General features: G+C 40.3%; 1 protein-coding gene across 2 annotated transcripts in view; it reads right to left on the reverse strand.

The window, feature by feature from the left end:
• The window catches only part of ulk1b (unc-51 like autophagy activating kinase 1), a 24,451-nt gene extending 4,638 nt beyond the window's left edge, over positions 1-19,813 (reverse strand). Inside the window, exons 1-22 of one of the 2 annotated variants that reach the window (XM_080304342.1) lie at positions 19,132-19,813; positions 17,449-17,541; positions 17,070-17,111; positions 14,083-14,115; positions 12,616-12,652; positions 10,627-10,800; positions 8,116-8,189; positions 7,750-7,851; positions 6,479-6,537; positions 6,020-6,102; positions 5,805-5,855; positions 5,444-5,535; positions 4,966-5,131; positions 4,729-4,780; positions 4,429-4,515; positions 3,224-3,355; positions 2,925-3,091; positions 1,710-1,969; positions 1,368-1,573; positions 934-1,055; positions 683-796; positions 76-260 (exon numbers count right to left, since the gene is read on the reverse strand). In XM_080304342.1, coding sequence (XP_080160468.1) covers positions 76-260; positions 683-796; positions 934-1,055; positions 1,368-1,573; positions 1,710-1,969; positions 2,925-3,091; positions 3,224-3,355; positions 4,429-4,515; positions 4,729-4,780; positions 4,966-5,131; positions 5,444-5,535; positions 5,805-5,855; positions 6,020-6,102; positions 6,479-6,537; positions 7,750-7,851; positions 8,116-8,189; positions 10,627-10,800; positions 12,616-12,652; positions 14,083-14,115; positions 17,070-17,111; positions 17,449-17,541; positions 19,132-19,221 — 2,421 coding nt within the window. In that variant the 5' untranslated portion in view covers positions 19,222-19,813. Of the gene's footprint in view, positions 1-75; positions 261-682; positions 797-933; positions 1,056-1,367; positions 1,574-1,709; positions 1,970-2,924; positions 3,092-3,223; positions 3,356-4,428; positions 4,516-4,728; positions 4,784-4,965; positions 5,132-5,443; positions 5,536-5,804; positions 5,856-6,019; positions 6,103-6,478; positions 6,538-7,749; positions 7,852-8,115; positions 8,190-10,626; positions 10,801-12,615; positions 12,653-14,082; positions 14,116-17,069; positions 17,112-17,448; positions 17,542-19,131 lie in introns of both variants that reach the window. The other variant, XM_026174041.2, reaches the window with a different exon arrangement.
• Between the last annotated feature and the right edge of the window lie 2,696 nt (positions 19,814-22,509).

A 22,509-nucleotide genomic window follows, 5' to 3' on the forward strand; every position in this document is an offset into this window, starting at 1 on the left:
AGTCACTGCTACACACAAGCTCTGAACACAGAAGACTCCATCCTCATTACTTTCCAGAGGAATCTGGCATCTCACCTCCATCAGCGTCTCTTCGGGCAGCTCGGGAGCCTCGAAGGTGACGCGACCACCCATGTTGGCTGTGATGGGATCGGGGAAACTGTAACGAGGACTGGAAGAAGCCTCAAAGCCATCCAAACAGGTGCCTGTCGGAGGATGACGGCTGGTTAAGGAGCCTGCAGGGCTGCCTGAAGTGAATGAGCCTGCAGTCAGGGAAAGAGACGGCAGAAATGTTACACTCAATGCCCGAGGCAATCATTTTTCATCAGTGCAGCTGGCTTTCATGTTTCCTGATTGTTCATAAATACACACACACACACACACACATATACATACATACACACACATACATACATACACACATATATATATATATATATATATATATATACACACACACACACACACACACATACATACATACACACACACACACACACACACATATATACACACCTACTCTTATGCTAACCAGAACATTTAATTTCCACGTTACTTAAAATGAAAAACTCAGCTCTGTACTGCCCGACTGTGAATCATTGTAATACTGCCATCGTGCTGCAGATGCGATTTGGAGATGAATTACTTGTATTCAGCTCTGTCGACATGTTTTCATGCACAATACCTGAGTATTTTCTCTGTCTGGAGGTAAAGGGTGGAGTGCTGCCACTAGGTGGAGATCCTACAGTGAAAACCACCTGTGCTGGGCTGCCAGAGCCTCCCCCGCCACCCGGGGATCCTTGAGAAACAGGAGGAGGGAACAAATTTGACATTTTTCTCCCTATGAATCACTATCAGTTCCAAACCTTTACATGCGTCAGTGGTTAAACTGCAGAACAATGTGTGTTTTTTCGTTCATGCAACAGTCATGTCTACCTGTTATATCTATGGCTTTTTCAGAGGTCAGGTTCTCTGTGCTGCCTCGGTCACCTGCAGGTCCACCGGGTCCAAACGCAGCCATCAGCAGCACGTCGGACAGACCACCGGCACTTTGAGACCTGCTTCAAAGAAACATGACACAGAGACAAGGTGTTTATTCATTTCCTTCATTTTATTAATTAGCCATATCTATCTACATAGTCTGTAATATAATTTTACATCATATTTGGATAATAAAACAGTACACTATATAATAAAAAGTCCAAAGAATAAAGAAAAGGTAGAGAAAGATTTTAACTCAGCAATGTGTGCTTTTCATTGCCTGTTTTAAACTAATTTTACATGACACAAGCTTCTCTGTGTACCCTGGTTCTTTGTGGATTGCATCATCGGGGAACATAAAACAAAGAACAGCAGAAACAAAACACGACCTTCCAAAGCTCTTGGTATCATCATTCCATCTGTGGATGCAATGAGGAGAATGGGTGACCGGTGTGGGTGCTTGGTGTACCAGGTCTCTGAGCTCTGCTGGGGCAGTCCTGCTGCAAGGAGAGCCTATGACCATACCCTGCTGTGTCAGGAAGGTCACCAGGTTTGGAGAACTCGGAGTCTTGGGGAATTCAAATGGTGGGATGGCCTGGGCGAAGAGGAAACATGGCGAAGAAAAAGGTTAGAAAGGTTGGGTTAAACCAGTTGGTGGTTTTGTCTTGTCTTGCGTACATAAAGAAAAAAACAATTTTTCTCTCTGTTTGACACACAAAACACAGACCTACCCTGGAGGGGGAGCCCAGAATAGTGGGGAGAGGATTACGCTGCATCAGCTCACTCAGTCTGGGAGAAGAGTGTAAGGGGCGGACAGCCATGAGTCCGGCTGAGGGAGTACCCAGAGGGTCCGAGTGCTGCTTTCGGATTTTTTGCCTGCCACCACCAGTGGCACAGTCCAACAGACAGGGGGCACTGTGGAGCCTTGTGCCAAGTCCTGCCCTCTGTGGTTGCTGCTGAGAATTCAGCCTGGGTTCAGTGTGCTGCAGAGCTGCAAAGTGGGACAGAAGGACTGCTAGACAGCAGGTGGCAATGCAACATGAAGTGTCAGACAGGCCTAGAAAACAACAAAGCTAGCAAAGATGGACATGTCCTGTCTAACTCCCCCGACAGCATACATGTCTGGGAAGAGAAGGTTCTGTGCGAGGAGGACTTGAAAGCAGCTGGTGAGAAAAGTATGTGATGGCGGTTTCATTTTCTCAAGCAATAACTTTTAAAACTTCTGACCACACTAACCCAAGAGGAAGAACACCACCACACTGTATTTCACCTCTGTCTGCAGTTCAGTTTTCATGCCAACCACTGGAAATCAATAATAATTTTAGAGGTTAAACTATTCAATAATTTATCATCATTTGCTCTGCTTGGTCTTTTTGTTAGTGGATTTTAATTTAACCTCCAGTTAAAGGTTAGAAAACTCCTCATCGCATGTTCACACAGCCCCAGTTTATGCCTTAAAATGTCTTTGTCTGCTTAGAAGCCCCACATATTCAATTTATAAATACTCAAAAACAAAGAAAAATCTCAGCAAGTCATCGTGCATCAAAAGCTTAAACAACTCAGATAATTTCTGCTATATAAATGACAGAAGTAGATTTATATATACAAGTTATAAATGACAGTATTAAGTACAACTGAGCTTTAAAAAACAAACAAAGAGAGAAATAATCTCACTTTTCAGATTTCCTTAACAGTTTTTGCTCCTCTAGAAATCATTTGCACCAAAACAAACTTTCCCTGATCTGCTTATAACTAATATCTATAATTTATAATATGGTTACAAACAGACAAAAGACCGGCTGGTGTAGTTTTAATACCTTTCAAATATCGTCACTGGAGTTTGGCACCAACCAGTTAGCTCCAAGCTTGCACTCTATCACTCTACAGCTTCCATATTTTTAAACCAGGTTGATGCAGAAGCAAGTGAAGCATGGCCTTCAAGTTACCTTGAGGAGAGAGCTGCAAAGTTCTGGCACCTCCCAGGGAGAACCTGCGGGTGGTGGTGGTGGTGGTGATGGTGGTGACAGCCCCCTGCCCATATGGTGGTGAAGGTCCAGTCCTAGCACAGCCCAACAAGCTTCCACTGCTGCAGCGGCGCACTGGTGTTGACAGCCTAATGAAGTGAGTCTTATGAGTCACTGCACTTCCATCAAGAAGTTTAAAAGCTAACCTGTAAATTTAGTTTTGCAACAGTGGAGTTTATACATTTATAAATGTGTGTGTGTGTGTGTTTCTTGATGCAGACCGTGGCGAACCATCCTGTTTGGTAGAATGGAGGTTTTGCTCCATACGCTGGTAATTCTGGACCTGAGTGGGGACTGGAATAGGCAATGACTGACCATGGTTTCCATAGCTACTTCCCGAGAACTCGCTGGGCCTGACAACAGTGAGAATAACCGAGGGTGCCAAGGGAACAGTTAGATAAGAGAGGAGACAGTCCGTGTGCTTTTGTACACACATGCGTAGTTAACACTTTCCAGAGGAAGCAGATGTGACTTATTAATTTGTGCACAATGTTTACGTACAAACGACACATCGACTAACATCACAAAACAAAAGATTAAGATGACAGTTGTGGAGTAACTGTGTATGTAATAGAGAGATAAACACTAGGACAATTAAGCTTGTTAAACTAATAAAACTGACTTAATTAAAAACCTGACAGTTTATAGTGAAGAAAATTTGGTGCATGAACCTTCGGTGCTTTAGTTGAATCCAAATTACTTTACCAGCTGCTTCTTTCTTGCACCATGTAACTATACAATAGGGGAAATAATTACTTGATATTTTGTTGAATTTGTTCACTTACAAAGAAATACACAGTCTCTAATTTTGAAAGTAGTTTCAGCTATTAGTCTAACTATTCGGATATATCGCAGAAATTACTGTGAAGCCAGACGTGAGGTTGTGCTAAAAACATTGAAACCAAACAAAGGATGGTAAACAGTTTTTAAAAGAAAAATATAAAGGTAAAATCAAAGGTGGTCAAAAACAGCCGATTCAACCCTAGACTCCAGAGGGTTAGGTGATGGAGTGGCCCAGACCAGACCTCAGTCCTTTAGAAAAATCTGTGGATATAGCTGAAGCTTCGAGTTGCCAAGCAACCTGGAGGATTTAGAGAATTTCTGTAAAGAGGAGTGGGCCAAAGTTGATGGTTTCAAACCTGCTGACCAACTGCAAGAAACCTCTTGCCGCTGTGCTTGCCAACAAGGGTTTCTCCATCAAGTCAAGTTTTTCTTATTCCATTCAGTGACACACAAATACACTTAAACCTTTTTTTAATAATGTGTTTTTTGAATTTTTGTCCCTCCTTTAAAATTAAACTACAATAAAAATTTGAGACTGTTAATATCATTGTAGGTGAGCAAACTTGCAAATTCATCAGGAGATCACCTAATTAACTCCCCCACATTTACCACCATAAGAAAAAATTTGGCTGTGTGCAGTTACCTGACAGGACTTGGTGATCCACTGTAGGAAGGCGAGTGCGGCGGTGTTTTGGCTTGGTTACACAGACCAGCTGATGCTAAAAGAGAGCTAATTAAAGTGGAGAAGAGAATAAAACCATCACAATGTTATTCATGAACAGTTTAGAGGGCGTACACTTTCACAGCTAATATAAGTGTGATTACTAACATAATTTATCTTCCTCTATAAGCCCGATTCTGTAACAGTGCCAAAGAAGTGCATTTAATTAACATATCAGCCGCTGTGCTGGATATTAATGAATAACTAGCTTTTGCTTCTCACCCGCTGTTCATTAGGCTGTCCTGCAGCACTTTACTCTCACTTGTCAGCTCACCTGCTGAACAAAAACAAAACTGTTATAAACTTGAACAGCCTCATAGCACAGCGCTTCAGCTTGAGAAATGCAATATAAATGTCAGTCTATGGAAAGAAAAAAGGCTACAAGATGAATTCAAGTCTACTGAAGAGCTCCATGTAATGTTTATGCAGGGACTCGATGAAAAAGAAAAGTTTTCTTACTGGTGAAGTGAGCAGGCACTATCACAAAGTCATCTGTGTCACAGGAGGATGAGTTCTTGCTGCTGCCGCCACCTCCAGACGAGTCCTTAAGGAGAAAACCAGTGGCCTCCTGGGTGGGAGAGGCCAGAGCTTTGGCTCGCAACTGCTGAATCTCAGCAAGCGACTGCTACAGAGACAGGGAGACAGAAGGTGGCATATTAAACACAGAGGAGGAACGTATAAATTAGTCATCAGAGAAGGGAAAGGTGAGAAAGTTGTTGCTTCTATGAATGCAAATAAAACTTTACACTCATCAAAAAAAAAGTAAATACAAAAATCTCTGTTTTCCTCCAGAGGTCGCCGCTTTGGGAAATTAGTGCACATAAAAAAAATGATAAATTTAAAAAAGTTTTTGGCTTCTTTGGGGATCTTTTGGTGTTCGTGCTCATCCCCTCTGGGGGAAATGCTGGAGGAAATATAAGAAATAACAAACACAAACCGGTGGTGAGGCGAGGTGAGACGTGGAAGAGCTGCTACAAGAGCTGGCTGATGCAGAGCTGGGCAAACAAGTCATGGTCACAGTAGGAGTTGCTGAAATGAAATTCAACACAGTTGTTAGTTTCTGAAAAAAGAAACTTTGTGTGTTCAGAATTAAAGTCCACAGGACTTCCAGGTGTTATAACACCCGTTCTAGCTTTACGTGACTGGCCTGACTATCAGATCTCATCCTGTAAACATTGCTTCAGTCACCTTGTTTTATTTTTAGGGTTATATTTTCTATTGAAGCAAATGGAACATATTTTGTATTTGTATCTATATTAGACCTAACTAAGGAAGTAATGCTGTTTATTCTTACTTACTCTTTTTCACAGATGAGCTAGCCTCCAGGAAAGGATGACAAAAAAAGTCATCTACCAGGGAGAATAAATATAATTAATGAGAGGAAGTTCACAGTTTTCCTCTGCATGCAACAAACTAAGAAACTGTAACAACATCTTTTGCATAAGCAAAGTTTGATCCAAACTTGCACGAGTGAAATATGTCGAGTATGAATGAACGTTAAACATTTTCTGACCAAAGTCCATGCGGTCTTTGTGGTTGCGCTGCAGCAGACCCAGCAGCAGCTGCCTCAGGTGGCTTGAAGTCTCTCTGGGAATGCTGTAAAACAAATACAACAACAATCAGTCTTTGCTTCATGCAAATGATTAAAAGGTCACAACTCTACATACAGCAAAACTCCACCTTCAACTCCTACACTTCAACTCTTTATAGATTTTCTAGATTAAGACATTTCTGAGGCAATTTATGTGTATTAGCAAACAAGAATAAATGAATGATTTATGGCTTTTTTCCAGGTCTTTGATAAGCTGACCTACAATATGGCATCTTAATAAGCCACACCTTTCAGATTGGTTCTGCACTAAACATCCAAAAAATACTTATATTCTAAGAAATACCTTTAAAATAAATGCAGAAAACTACGAAATCATTTTTTTTTTTAAAAACATATCGTCATTTCAACATAATTTCTTACTTGGGGCTGAGATTCTTGTTTTTTTCATAGAACAGCCGGAGATCTTGGGGACTGCTGGCCTGAAGATGGCAAAAAGTCACAGATATATTGGAAAAACATGAGAAAGACTGTAAGAGTATGCATATACACACAGAGTAATTATACGATTACACTATTCTAGTGCATTGCTGTATACATTTTTATTATATCAGGTTTTGTCACTGCACTGCAAACAACACACTCCATTTACTTGAGTAACAACTTTTATGTACACATATCAGAGAACAAGGAAAACACAGCAGGTAATTTAAAAATGCTTTTGGATCAGTTGAGGAACAACACGTAACAGGTTTTGCTATATTATGCTTCATTTTAACACCATTGTCAACGTCCACATTTGGCATCTTTAATCTACATTTAGCCCGATACAGGCTGAGGAAAAACAAAAGGGAGAATTTTTTTTTTTTTTAATGTGTGATGTTAGAGCAGTTATAAGGAATTCAGTAGAGAAGCAGTGCATGACTGTAGCTGCCAAAGACAAAGAGAATAAAGAAGTCACAATGCTGGAGTTGTTGTTTTGTCCCTGCTGGTGTGCAGTCTGTACTGCTAGTGCAAGAATGCCCACAGATTTGGAGCAAATGACAAAAGCAAAAATATTTTCTAATCTGTGTGCTAGTTATGACATCCTCACAATGAGCTGATATTCCAATGTTTCAGGCACTTTTGATTTGAGGTTTTTATCCATATCCTATCACATCAGGGATGCATGTGCCTGGTTTCAGTCTTAAAGTTCAAAGTTCAACATGTCAGTGGTCCAAAACATGCAGTCCTAAATAACAATCTCCAGCAAAAAGATTATCTGAAGGTCTTGAAATAGATGATAAGCCCCAACATAACAGTTTAGAAAAGCCTAATACTGGAGCTCTCTTAAAGGCGCAGAGTGGACACACCAAATACTGGATTGACTTCAAGTTCAAGTTTGTTACGGAAGAGGATCTGGGCCACCGGAGGGAAAAAAAAAAAAAAAAAAAAAAAAAAAAAAGTGGGCACATCTTCTTTTCCAGAACTCTGAGGAAAAAAAAGTCAGAATTCAGCATTCCGACTCTTTTTTTTTTTTTTTTTTTTTACAGAATTCGTTTCTCAAAATTCTGAGATTAAAGTCAGAATTCTGACTTTTTTCTCAGAATTCTGGAAAGGGGAAAAAAATAAAAAATAAAAATAAACGTGCCTGCCTGCCTCCCCCCCCTGGCTTGGCCAAGAATCATTCTGGATATTGTAAACTTTTATTTTACCTGAAAAGGAGCTTTTCCAGTCAGGCACTGAAACACTATTGTTCCTATACTCCACAAGTCAGCCTTGGCATCATAGTTTTGGGACATAATTACTTCAGGAGCCTGGTGAGAAAAATTAAAAAGGGGAGGTGAGATCAATTTTAAAACTTTGAGGGACAATTGATTATTAAATTGATATTATATTCATCCCTGTATTGTTTTACAAATCGCATTTAGTTAAAAATGTAACAAATAAATGAATGAATAGGACTGCAACAATCTCAAACAGCTAAAATCACCATATTTGAATCTGCCAACTGAAACATTTATTCACATTTAAACAGTTATTTCCATTTCATCAGTAAAAATTACCCAAATTGTGCTTACCATGTACATAGGGGATCCACAGAGCGTGGCTGCCATCATGTTGTTCTGAAGGTACCTTGCAAAGCCAAAGTCCGCTGTGGACATAAACGTCCAGAAGGGAAGGAACGGCGGGGATACAGGAAAAAAAGGGAAAAGAGGAGGATGAGTAAATATTTGGTGCCAGAAAGGAATCCAGGTGTACCTTCATAATATTTACATTGTGGCAAAAAAAATCATTTAAATAAGAGAAAAATGGAAAAACAGACTAGCAAAACAAACGAAAGAATATGCAATACTTGAGCGATAATGGGCGAGTCTTGGCGAGCTTATGATTTAGTTAAGCTCATGGAAATTTAGTATCATCACACTGGAGTTTACTTTGAATTATGACGTAATTAAAACACTTCTTAACCACAGAAGATCAATGTAGCACACTGGCTTGTTGATTTTATTTTTTTAGATGCATTGAACAAACATAGCCTAATACTGTATTCCTATACAAGTTTTTGTTATTTAATATAATACAATGAGAGAACACCTCAGCGTCGTACATTTGATTGCTTATGCATTATTTAAATGCTTTGTTGCAGTTTGTCAGGAGACTTATTTTTGTCAGTAAGGCTTTAAAACTGACGTAAATTTCTCCATCTTAGCAGTCAAAGCAAATCACATTTGGCTTTTTGCAGGCCAGTTCTGGCCCTTGGGCCTTATCTTTAACACCTCTGCACTGGGTCATCACACAATGATGACCCAGTGCAGAGGTGTTAATAAAAATCTGGCTAAAGGCAACAGAAACTTTGCCTTTAGTCAGATGAGCTCCTAATACCAGACACCGTTTCAAGATGGGGCCCTGACTCACTTTTGGAGCTAGCCTCGTGTGATCATTTAAGTGTTTCTTTGCTTGTTTGTAGTATTAAGTCATAATTTTGTAATCCGTATATACAGTACATTTTATAAACAAAAAATCTTAAATGTCTAAAATGCACTCAGCCTCTTAAACGAATCAACAAACCGCTTGCGAAAAAACCTTGTGTAGGTACAGCGTGTGCGTGTGTGTGTGTAGTCAGCTTGTTTGAGATTGCGGTGGCTTTGCTATGCATTCAGTCTCTAGAGGGGAAAAAATTAATAGGCTAAGGGACTAGTAGAGCTTCCAAACAGCTGAACACACTCGCTCTCACTCACTTGGGAAAGATACTTCATAATTATTCAATTTAATGCAATTTAGTTTTATTTATATAACATCAAGGCACTTCATATTGTAAGGTAAAGGCCTTACAATATTAGAGCCCCACCCAAACGATCAGACAGCTTCCCATGAGCAAGCATTTGGCGACAGTGGGAAGGAAAAATGTCCTTTTAACGGGAAGAACTCTGGCTCACAGAGGGGCAGGCATATGCCACGACTGGTTGGGGTGATGGGAAAGAGAAAAGAAGGTGAAAATAAATAAAAAAAACAAGGAGACTTTAAATGAATGAAACACCATTTCTTCTTCTTTTTTTAAGTCATTTCCTTTTAAGGCACATTGTGAATTATACCAGCATCTCTGATCTGTTGCCTTGAGCGATGTATACAGTGAAGCTGTAACACTTAACAAAATAATCAACCTCTGTGGGAGAAGACTTTAAACGGCTGGTGTCCACTGCTGTCTCTCCTGACAAGACCATGTTTTTCCCAGAAAGTTTTCCATTTATTTATGAAGCTCACATGCTGGACGCCACTCGGACAGCCAGCAATTAGTGACATACAGCTAAACATGTCACGCTTGGTCCGACTGGGTATGGGATCAGAGAAAACTACAGAGTATGACATTATTTTGGTAAAGTTACACACCTGCTCCATAGCCTTAGCCAGGAATTTCAAATTTACTTCAATGTCGCCTGCTCTGGCACCTGGAATACTTCTGACTGTGTCCACTGGGGTTTCTAGTTTCATGTTTTTAAGAATAGAGTCACCAATAGCCAGACACTTATTGATTACTTTCTGTTGCACCAATATCATCTTCTACCACATCAATCAATTTTAAACTGGATGACACAAGTGCATCTTGTAGTTGTAGAAAGCGTCTTTGCTTTGCGGCATTTTTAAACAGCGTGCACTCTCAGAAGAACAATAGCAACACTGCAGAGGTAAAATGTGAAATTCTATATGTAATCAATTTCTTCAAACAAGTTTAGCCTTCTGAGCTTCGGGTAATCAATTACCTCAGGGAAATCATTATGAGATCCCATTGCAATAAAACTGTCTATAAAAAAAGTTGATTACGTTGTAGGAATTTCCATAAGGAGCTTTTGAGATTGAATTATTTTTTTGCTCCTGTAAATTGTTCTGCTGCTTTAAATCCCACAAGTTTTATATTTTAAATGTTTTGCCATCACTTTAAAAAAATGTATTCTTGTTTGGCATATTAATCAACAGATACTACAGAGCTTAAAAAAATCTTAAAGTCTCCTAAAGTGTGTTGAAATGCTTAAAAAAACAAAAACAAACAGTATGTATAATCGCCTTAAAGACTCTCACATAACCAAACCTACCAATCTTGATGCAGGTGTTGTTGGAGTGTGACTTGCATCCTGGTGGGTAAGAAAGCAGGATGTTCTGTGGCTTGAGGTCCCTGTGAATTATTCCTTTGGATTGTAGGACCCTCATGGCTCCTGCAATCTGCTGCAGGAAAACCCGAATAGTGTCCTCACTCAGTGTGCCCTTAGCTGAAGGAAAAGACAAAGCAAATATCAATTAATCACTAACGTTGATGTGAATCCTACAGGTTACGATGCAAGTAGAATTTTCTTAATGAGGACACAACATGATGATATCGGTAAACCTATCACGGACTGAATGAATCTCTCTTAGTTTATAGTTGGAATACAATGATTTTATGCAACAGATCATTTTAATACATTTCCTAAATTATCTGCAGCGTGTGTTTATTCCTGGGTTCTCTAATATCACCCAACTGTCATGTCCTCTTTTGTGTCTCCAGCTCAAAATGATACAGAATTGCGTTATGGACACTTCCTTGTCTACAATTGCTCCATGTCCACGTCCCTTCCAGCAGACTTTTAAAGACATGCTGTATTCGCCTTGAGCTGGAAGCAGTCTAGGTCATTTATTACAATGGGGAGAGGATCCAAACCCATTTTTCAATCATGCTGGCTATTAATAGAATAGGATGGGATTTCTATTTAGAGTCTGGGTGCAAAATTACAGGAAGTTTGACGGATATCACAAATGGATTGATGGTCCTGGCTATTTGAAGCCCAGAGAAGTTTGGTGAGGATACGACGAAGCTGGGAAAATCTGTAGTGCTGAGAAATTCCCAGTTTTCTACCATTCTGACTCAAAAGTGAGCACAAGGTGGCTCTAAGTATATGATCAAACACTGTACTGTGTTTATTAAAAGACAGAAGAACAATGCAGAGAGGTGTCTCTGGTCTGAATATTCTTTAGGCACTTGTTACGGCCCTAGCAGGGCCTCTCTCCTGAAGGTGCCTGTGTGGGCGTGTCCCACTACCTCTTGTGCCTGAGGTGCCACCTTTCCCTTTTGTGCAGCTGACTCTCGTCAGTAATCAAGGAGATTTAAGCCCAGGGAAAGGTGAGCTCTGGGCCAGAGTGCCAGTAGTGGGGTTACAGCTTGTGAGCTGAGTGGTTGTTGTGTTTGCAGCTAGTGAGCTGTGTCTTTGGTGGTTTTCAGCTAGTGAGCTGCTCTTTCTTTTTGGCTTACGTTTTACTTTATTGACCAACGCCTGAGTTTTGTTTGTTTTCTTAAATGGTGATAGCGGCTTGTCCGTCTCTTTTAGTTAGTATAAATTGAATCTTTAATAAAATTCTTTAATTTAACCCTTTTGCCTCCTTGACTCCTTTTTCTGACCTGGTCACTTTTTGTTACCTCCCTCTCCCCGCCTAGACCCCTCAGGGGAACGTAACACACTATTAAAACGTTTGGGTCCAAATCTGTTAGTGACAAGCCAAATCTGCTGCTGCTGCTGCTTTCAGGGCTAAACACGAAAGCCTGAAGTCTCACAAAACAAAGATGTGACCTGAGTGTTGGGAGGTGACAGAAAAATAACTGTCATAACCAGCACCTCCCTTTGAGAAATCACTCTGACAAATTCTTTAACATAAACGTTTTGTCACAAAGTGCTTTACTGGAGGCTTTTACTAATTTAAGGTTATAATTAAGACTATTGATGATTTGGCCATCATTGCAGAATCCATTTTTTTAGTTCTATGGTTGCTCTGCTGTTCTCTTATTTCTGAAATTTAAGCTCTTTCCTGAACACATGTCTATGCCAAATATCATCATTTACATACATATGAAAATATGCCAAAAGTCCAGTTTTCATCTCGCTTGCTAGGAAACGGATATAATCGTTGTGTTCAGATAAAAGAAGGGCATTCAGGGCCTGCTTTAGATCTAGAAAGACTTTTGAGCAAAGATTTTATTCCTGATTTAACTGATTTTTTGGATTAAGAAGCATTTTGAGTACATTGAGCATAAGTAGATAAACTGTTGCACTTACAGTGTAAGTAGTCAGCGAGATCGCCGCCGTTGCAGTACTGTGGTTAAAAATAGTGACAGGGCAGGAATGAAGGGGAGGGGGAGAGAGATGAAAAGGAATAGCATTAGAAAACACAGGTAGCACCGAGGACTGAGGTGTAACCACAGTGAAAAAGACTCTGAGATCACACAGCCTCTGAAGCAACTAGAAAGCAGCAGAGATCAGAGGAGTGATTTGCCGAAGAGTGATGTGTTTACAGATTTATACCCTTGTTCCCATTCCCAGCATTAATATGAATGAACCCAGAAAAGGACGGGCTGTGACAGGTGAGGCCGTAAAATGCTGCCTCACAAGTAGTTTAATCTCTCAGACACACAGATCAGCATAAAGAAATCTGCTTTTGACTTGTGGTATAGATCTAGACAGCAATTGTATATTTTTATTTTAATGGCAAAGTACATGACAGAACACATTTGACAGCAGAAGATTAAAATGAGGATAAGAAATCCAAAGTTCTTCTGCCTGGCTGTCAATGTCGTGTACACTCACTAGCCACTTTGTTAGGTACACCTGATCATCTGACCACAGAGAGTGATCCACAAAAAAGTAAATATTCAGCGAGCGGCAGTTCTCCATGTAAAATACCTTCCTGAGGCCACAGGAGAATGACCACTTGGTAAAACCAAGGTTTGCAGAAGACATCTGCAAACCTCTGAATGCATATGTCGAACCTTAAAAAAGGTGGACTACAGAAGCAGAAGACCACAGTAGGTGCCACTCCGGTCAGCTAAGAAACAGGATACTGGGACTTCAAGTAAAGGGGGAGGTCACCAAAATTGGACAACAGATAACTGGAAAAATGTTGCTGGAGCTGATGAGTCTTGATTTCTGCTGCAACAGTCAGATGGTAGGTTCAGAATTTGGTGTAAACAATATGAAAGCATGAATCCACAAAAAATCAGCAGCATCTGTGTGATGATATCAAGTCGATATAGACCTAACCCTCTTGAATCTATGCCACCGAGATCTGAGCCAGTTCTTAAGTCAAAGAAGTCAGAGATCGAACCTGGTACTAGCAAGGTGTACCTAATAAAAAGTTTAGTGAGTGTATATGTATTTTTACAAAATACATTAACAAAAATAGCAAGCAATTTTTAATCGCTTTGACAAATACTATAAACAAAATTTACATTGATAAAACATAGTCTGGCATGTTCCCTTGAAGAAATTATTTAAAATGCACAAAACAAGAGTATGAGCATCAAAAGCATCAAAAGCAATTTGAGAACTCACAACTCCCTCCATTTATGGACTTTCCCCCTCTAATTCATAATCAGGACAACAGCATCAAATCACAGCAAAAAGAGTAGTGGCTGTTAGCCATTTAACCCCCCCACAGATGCCAGAGGAGACAGCTAATTTTAGCCCTGTTAGAGTTCAGACAATACAGCGCTGAGCAAACAAAGCCAAACATCCCAGCAAGCTTACCTCCATTACCAGGTACACTGAGCTGGCAGTTTCCTAAAGAGAAGGGAGATAAGAAGAGTGGGGGTAAACATACACACGCCAGTGGCAGACAAAGCAGAAGGAACAGATGGTTCCTGTACACACCACTCATGTTAAAGCAAGCTAACGAGGTGACTTAGACTAGAAGTATCAAGCAGCTTAAACAGCTGCAGAAAAGTGAAAATAAGTGGCTAAAATCCAGATACAGATACCGACAAGTCTATAAAAGTTGCACAATGGGAGGAGGATTAAAACACCAGGTCTGTATAGGCAGAACCAACTGATACCCCTGAAACACCCGTTTTCTTTTTTTCTTTGTTTCTTACACAATAAATATGGAGGTGGCGTGGATAAAAAAAAACACACAAAAAAAACCCCCCACTTGAATTGTATGTCTGCCATCAGAAATTAGGAATCCGAGTGGAAATAAATACCAAACAAAACAAAGACAAAAAAAGGCACTGGCTATTGGCCAAATGATTTTATATACCACCCAAAAATTCAATTAGTGCATCCTTAAAAAGCAAAATCAACAATAAAAAAAAATTAAAAAAAATACTAACAGAGAAGGTGGACTCTGTCCTCAGCAACATTAACAAAGCAACAGGCGACAAGTGTGAATCAGTAACAAGCGAGTCATATTTTCTCACATCAACACCAAGATAAAAAACAAATAATGGATCATTTAGAAATTATTCCTTACTGAGAACTTAGAACCACAGAAACTCAAACATCTATTGTGCACTTTGGAAACAGTCCAAAACTTATTTTAAAAAAAGGAAAACTTTGTGAAGGGTAGTCAAGCCCATTTTAAAAAACCTCTCTTATCTCATGGCAACAGACGACTGTAGTCTCTCTCTGACCTCGATTCAGTATCTCACTAAAGCCAGCAGTCAGAGGCCAGACTGTTTTATACAGTTCAGCTGAGTCAGGCTTTCTGAATAGTTGTCGTTGGCTTTATTAAAGATGGACGGCCAAACACAAGCAACCAGTGAGTTTAGGGGCGGTGGGGAAACACTAAGCTAGGTAAATAACATTCGATGAAATAGTTAAATAAGAGGTTTGGTGTTGTTGCCGTTTGCCATGGCACTGTAATAGCTTACAATAAAAAAAAAAAATCTGAACTACGTCCTGGGTTATAATGACTCAGTCACACTCGAGTGAAAACTGGACTTTGGGGTTTGGCTCAGCTGATTGCCAACTGATTATATTCCCAAATAAAACCAAGGTTGTCATTTGGCAGTTCAATAAAATTTCTAGATTTCTTTTTCAAATCTGTGAGACTCATGTTGGACTTCGTGTGAACTTCAGCTTCAATTTCAACGAATCGCTTTATTATCAGAAACAGATTGCATGCGATTGCCAACTTGACCCTGTTTGAATGAGTCTGAATTCTTTAGCCAATATTCAGTTGTACGCTGACAGCAGGTGAAAGGGTTTCTTTTTCTATATGTCACTAGATGTACAGCTTGAGAAGATCTTGACAATGGTGTTATTTGTGGCCATGGCTCTGACTGGCTAGTTGACTTTTTCAACTGTCAAACAATGGTTTAATATCAAGACAGATCAGTCGATCTGAGTACAGCAAACAGATTCAAAGGTCTGGACCCAGATGAGTAACACTAACCCTTCAAAATTGAAAGCCTACAATACACAAATATTTGACTTGCAAACCCATCTTCAGTCCCTTTCATTGCTGGTTTCCAGAGCTTGGTTTGGTGTCAGTTTCTTTAGGACCTAATTAGATAGATGGATGGATTGCCAGCTAAGAAGATCAGCACTGTCGTGCCACAACAAACCTGTAATCTTAGAGCCCAGCTCCAACTATCCCCAGCCAGCACGGACGATAAAGAGAGAACAGGGTATTTTTTAAGGTTCTGCATGTCCAGAGAAATGATTGTTGCTAATTATTTCAGTGCTTTAGTGTGTAAGCAGCAAGCAGCTCATATGATAGCATGCAACACTGTTCTTCCATTATGAGCAAGCTGTCAAGCTTAACCGATATGGGCAGAGAATGATAGCTCAAACCTTCAGTCCGCTAATGAAACTTTCAATATGTGCACAGTTTTCATTTTCTCTTCACACAACAGAGAAGGAGGATCTCATCTCAGTTCTTAGAGTCAAGGATTCACATTTCATTTAAAAATAAATAAGCAGATCACAATGAAACAACCTTCAAAACTTCTTTGCAACTTTTTAAAATTACAAACATTTTTAAGAGATTTGTTCCAGACCAGTTTCTTCAAAGACACAGCATCAGCTACCTGCTGTTAGTCTGCAAGAACAACGCAGCCTTTGAAATTAGCAGAATTTGCACATTTGATGTTTTTTTTAAACCAGATGGCAGTTTGTTAATCAAGAACTACAAAGACAGAAGAAACACCTGGTGAGTTCAGATAAGAGTTTGTGTGTGGAAGTAAGGAACATTATATCTAAACTAACTAGCAGGTGCGGCCATCACAGAGACATCACTGAGAGTGTGGACTCTGATTAAAAATGCAACACCTTTTGTTTATTATGGTGAGCCAGGATATCTGCTTCTCTAACCATGAACAACTGGTAAAGAAGCATTAACACAGTAGCCTGTGCCCTGATCAACTTGTTTCTGCCTACACGCACAACTTAAATTGCTACACTTCAAAGAAAGACTTAATAAAAGGAGGCCATCAAGAACAGGCCACGTAGCAGCAGAGAGAATTTAAGCACTAGAAGGGTTGGCCAAGTTCAACGGGCCAAAAAACCAGAGTCGCCAGAGCAGAAACAAACAGTTTTAAAACAAACAAATGTTGGAAAGCCTCATTTAACAAATAGGTAAGCCATAACTGTGCAACTAGCATGAGACACAAGTGGGTCATGTGGAAAAGCCACATCCAGCAGCCCATCTGCTCCGCTTTCAGCTGCTGTCTAACAGGGAAAAATGAGAAACCTTAACATGTGATTTTGACACTTGTGAATGTGATGCTACATACCTGAAAGTCCAGTAAAGCAACAATGTTCTCATGCTTGAGTTCCTACAGAAAAGACAAAATACTTCAGGTCACATATCGTTATCATCATCACATTTCTTTTTACATGCTTGTTCAGGTCAGGGCATTCTTGTAGTCTGTGAGAAGCTTCTGAGTACTCATTTTCACTATAACAAACTCTGCGTTTAGTAAGACAATCGTGCTGAGATAACCACTCCTCATATTTCACTAACACATCTGGCACGTGGCCAGCTGTGAATACCATATTACCACAGGTTCAGATGCCAGGTGACAGATTTAACTACGAAAACATACATCAATCAATCTGATGTTGAACACTAGGCAGGGGGTGTTCTTTTGTCTCTCTCTGAACTTGACTTACCTTCAGTATTTTGATCTCCTTCCCCAGCAGAGTCTGAGATTTGGCTAGGTTCTTCTTGTTGATGCATTTTACTGCCACCTCCCAGTCATGTTTCTGGAGCACAGAAACTCAAGTCATTTGAAGAAAGAAATAAAACACTGCAGAGAATGAGGTGTGCTCGAATGTCAGAAAGTGTCTGCACTTTGTCTCACTGCACTGCCATCTGTCAAATGTATGGTTTGGTAAAAGGAAATGTAAAGTGTCACACTATGGTATATTTGTTTGTTGACTACCATGAAGTGTTGGCCTACAAGGAAATGACTTGCTGAGAGTATAAACAGCCAGAAGGTCTGATTGCTAAGGGTTTTCTCCTCTTTTTAAGGCAGACTCCCATGCACCATATTTCATATGAATCACTGCAGTGACCTTGGCAGTGGATTTTCTGACCTTGCAGCAAAATTAAAGGCAGTTCACTACCGTATTGTAAAATGCACTGAAAACAGCGGATGAAAATTATTCTGTTCACTTCAATTTTATTTATATAGCACCAAATCACAACAACAGTTGCCTCAAGTCTCTTTATATTGTAAGGTAAAGACCAAACAATAACACAAAGAAAACAGAAAACCCCAATAATCATATGATCCCCTATAAGCAAGAGATTTGGCAACAGTGGGAAGGAAAAACTCCCCTTTAACAGGAAGAAACTTCCTGGTCTAAAAGGACCAGGCTCAGGGAGGGGCAGCCATGTGCTGCATCCGGCTGGGGTGAGGAGAGGAGGACATGCTGTTGAGAGAGCCAAATATTAACACCAGATATTTAAATGCATTATGGGAATCCCAGCAGCCTAGTCATATAGCAGCATAACTTTGTGTTCTTCTGCTATCTGTACCTGAGCTGTGGTAACGCACAAATTTCCCTGCTGTAGGATCAATAAAGTTTTAGCTTATCTTAGGATTCAGGTCCACTTGATCCAGCCCTAACTATACGCTTTATCAAAAAGAAAAGTTTTAAGCCTAGTCTTAAAAGTAGAGATAGTATCGGTCTCCTGAATCCAAACTGGAAGCTGGTTCCACAAAAGAATGGCCCGAAAACTGAAGGTTCCCATTCTACTTTTAAATATCCTAGGAAAAACAAGCAAGTCCGCAGAGAGCGAAGAGCTCTAACGGGGTGAAATTATCATCTGTCTGCCAATGTAGTAAAGAAGCAACATAGATGCTTCAGGCCCACATGATCCCCTGAGTGGATTACACGTCTCAGGATGGAGCATTTCCATTTCATATCCATCCATTCTGGGTGTAGTACATGTTTGAACATGTCTATTTGGCCTCAGTGTGGAGCTTTCTAAGGAAAACAATACGTGTCTGGTGGCCTATATTTACATTAGCGACGCTGACACACAACATCTGCACCACAAGCCAGCCACAAAAATAAAGGCAGTCACACAATAACCAGGCATGCTTTCATAAAATGTGTCGCAAGTATTTAAATAAAGTATTTCAACGTTTTTTAATACAGCTTTGTTATTTCAAGGAACATCCTGTATGTGAGACTAGGCCTCTTAAGGGCGTACAATGACAACAACTACACCAGATGGCGACCTACATTTAACAGCGCAACAAATCTGCCTTAAAAAAAAAGACAACGGATTTCTTTATAGCAGCAATAAAACGTATTATAAACTTGCAAAGGGGTAATACTCACCTCTCGGTGTCTACCTTTAAAGACCACAGCAAATGCGCCATGCCCTATCAGGTCCTTCCGACTGAACTCAAATTTCCCCACCGTCTCCATGTCGAGCCAAAGTCTTTACTTTTACACTACTAAGACCTGGACAGATGACCAGGAGACCTCAGGTCACCCTTCTTGTTAGAGAGTCCTTTCTCCTCTGTCAACTGGGGCCAGCTGCAGCGACGTTCAGCCCCTCTTTCTTTTGCCATAGGCTGCCTACCTTTCAAACCGGCCTCTTCTCTCATGTTAACACGGATACGCTTTGAAGTTTTTATTTTTATTTAAATCGTGTTACTTCTGACAAAGCCGTGAAGCAAGCTCCATCTTTGACAGTGCGGCCAACATGAAGTTAGCTAACTTAACGAACGACTTTCCTAGCTGCTGTCTCGGTGGTGCCACCTTAAAAAGCAGCTCGCTGCGTTTTGTTTATATACAGGAGGTCCTGACTTCTGTCGCCTAAGCGTCCGTACAGGCGAAACGAGCCACGGTATTAAACTCAAAAGAAAAAAACAGGTCTAAATAGCAGAGACCATTGCTAACCCCCCTTAATGCACTGCAATTAGCAGCTGACTCGCTGAAGTCACAACATCGCTCGTGCCGTCGAACGCAGTCTAGCTTCTGAAACAAAGCGCATGCGCATTGCGATTAAAGCTGTGGGTTTGACGTCACGGAGCGTCCCTAAAATGAAAGAGTAGATTTGCTTTAACTTTATTAAACAAGATCAGACTGGAAAAAGAAGACGCTTCGTCTCAGTATAAAACAATGCATCAGATAACTATTATGTGCGGATGCGTGCTAATGTGTACGCTGGAAAAATAGGCCGAAGCAGAAAACGAGAGAAAGACAGGTCCACTAAAGCCTTTGTTTACTTAGTTATTTCACACGGAAAAATGGCAATCAAAAATCTTTAAAGAAAAAAAATGTTATGAGGTCTTTTAAAAAAAATTTTTTTTATTAAACCATGGTCTTCATTAGAATCCTGTGCCAAATAGAAATAAATTGAGCATGCGAATATTTGCAAATATCACAAACCCATGTTTTTTCTTCATTAGATCATGATGAAACATGTCCAATGTTTAAAGTGAGAAAATTTATAAGTTTTAAGACCAAAATTAAATCATTTTGAAATATTTTTAAAAATTAAAAAAAAAAAAAAAAACAGGCCGAGGGGACGTATGCAGCATCCGTCTGAATGCTGCACATACTGCATTCATTACAACAGCATGGCTTCGTAATAGAAGGGTACATATTTAGTGCATGAAGCTAAATACTGGACAATGATAACCCAGGACTGTTGAGCAGCTAGAATCCTCCAATACCATGGAAACTGTGTAACATTTACATTTTTCAGATAAAAATAAAAAGTAAATGCCCCCTAAACTTAATAACTGATTGTGCCACCCTTGGCAGCATCACCTGCAATCAAGTGTTTAAAATAACTGATGACGAGGGGCTCACATCGCTGTGGAGAAATTTTGTGTCACTCATCTTTGCAAAATTGTTTGAATTCAACCACATTGGAGGGTTTTTGAACATGAACGGCCTGTTTAAGGTCATGCATCTCAATTTGATTTCAGACCTTTACTTGACCACTCCAAACCCTTCCATTGTTTTTCCTGAGCCATTCAGACGTGGACTTGCTGGTGTTTTTTGTATCATTGTCCTGTTGCATTACCCAAGTCCTCTTGAGCTTCAGGGCAAAAAAATTGAGACAAAGAACTGAGAGAGAGCAGAATTCATGGTTCCATCAATTACAGCAAATTGTCCAGGTCCTGGAGCAGCAACGGAGCTCCAGATCCTCACACTACCACCGCCATGTGTGACTGTTAGTATGATGTTCTGTTTATAAAACACTAACAGGACTCAAACCTTCAAATACTTCAACCTTTATCTTGTAAGACCACAGAATATTTTCCCAAAAATCTTGGGGATCATTGAGATGTTTTTGGCAAATGTGAGATGACACTTCGTCTAAGGTGAAATTTGCAATGACTTCCATGAAAAAGACATTATCTGGATGGAAGCATACACTGTTTTAAAACCTGTATATACCTTTCAGCAGTGATTTTGCCTTCAGGCCAAATAAAAGACCAAAAAATATTGAAATCATAAGAAATAAATGCAAAAAGTACAAAATGAAATATGAGGTTTCTAGAGAATGATCTAGAGGACACAAAGGACGGTGACCAATACTTTAAAGTAATATGAAAAAGGCAGCTTTCACAGGGCTCTATGCAGGCCCATGCTTCAGTAGCTTGTAAAAGCAACTTTAGCTGCAATAACTTGAAGCAACTGTTTACATATGACTTTAATACACTCTCATATTCCCCTGGAGGAATTTTGCCCCACGCATCTTTACAATTTTCCTTTGGTTCATTGAGATTTGTGGGCATTTGCTTATGCACAGCTGTCTTAATGCCAGTACAGAATTTTAATCAGATTGAGGTCTGGACTTTGACTGGGTCACTGCATTACAGCAAGAGTCATTTTGGCTCTTTTCTGTTGTAGATTTGCTGCTGTGCTTTGGCTTTAGCTGTCAGGCTGACAGCCTCACATTTGACTCTAGAATAATTTGGTATATATAAGAGTTCATGGTTGAGTCAGTGATTGCAGGGTGCTCAGACCCTGTGGCTGCAAAACAAGCCCAAATCATCACCCCCTCCTCCACCATGCCCGACAGGTGATATGAAACATTTGTTGGTTTTCTCCAAATATGACGCTGAGCATTGTGACCAAATATCTCCGCTTTGTCCACATCTGTCCAAAAGACATTGTGTTAACAGGATAATAGTTTTCACTTACAGCACAATAAAGGCCCTGTACTGTCCATTACACTTTAACATCTGATTCAAACTGTCATGGGGCAAAGTGTGGGTGAAGCACTGGTGTCATGGATCGCTGTGTGGCAAGCAGGAGGAGGACCCAAATGCAAAACTCACAGACACGGGGATGAACTCGAGAAACACAGCTTTAATGCTGGCACGGCAGAACACAGGAAATACAAAACTAAACTGGGGGAAAGTAAACTAACACTCGCAGGTAGACACAGGAAGATCCACACAACATGAGGGAGAACGCGACGCCGAACAGAGGGAGACGCAGACAGAAATACACAGAGGGTTAACGAGGAAAGTGGGAACACACGGGGAACACAGCTGACACAGATAACCATAACGAGACAGGGCGGGGTGAACATAACACTGACGGGAGACAGGCAGAGTCAAACAGGAAGTACAGAGGTTCAAACAGGAGGAGAGAGAGCACGGGGAAAACACAGACATAACGGGCTGGGGAAACATGGAATAAAACACGAGGGCTCACAGTTACACAGGGGCACACAGGAGGTAACCA

This window comes from Astatotilapia calliptera, chromosome 7, assembly GCF_964374335.1.
Source record: "Astatotilapia calliptera chromosome 7, fAstCal68.1, whole genome shotgun sequence".
NCBI lineage: Eukaryota > Metazoa > Chordata > Actinopteri > Cichliformes > Cichlidae > Astatotilapia > Astatotilapia calliptera.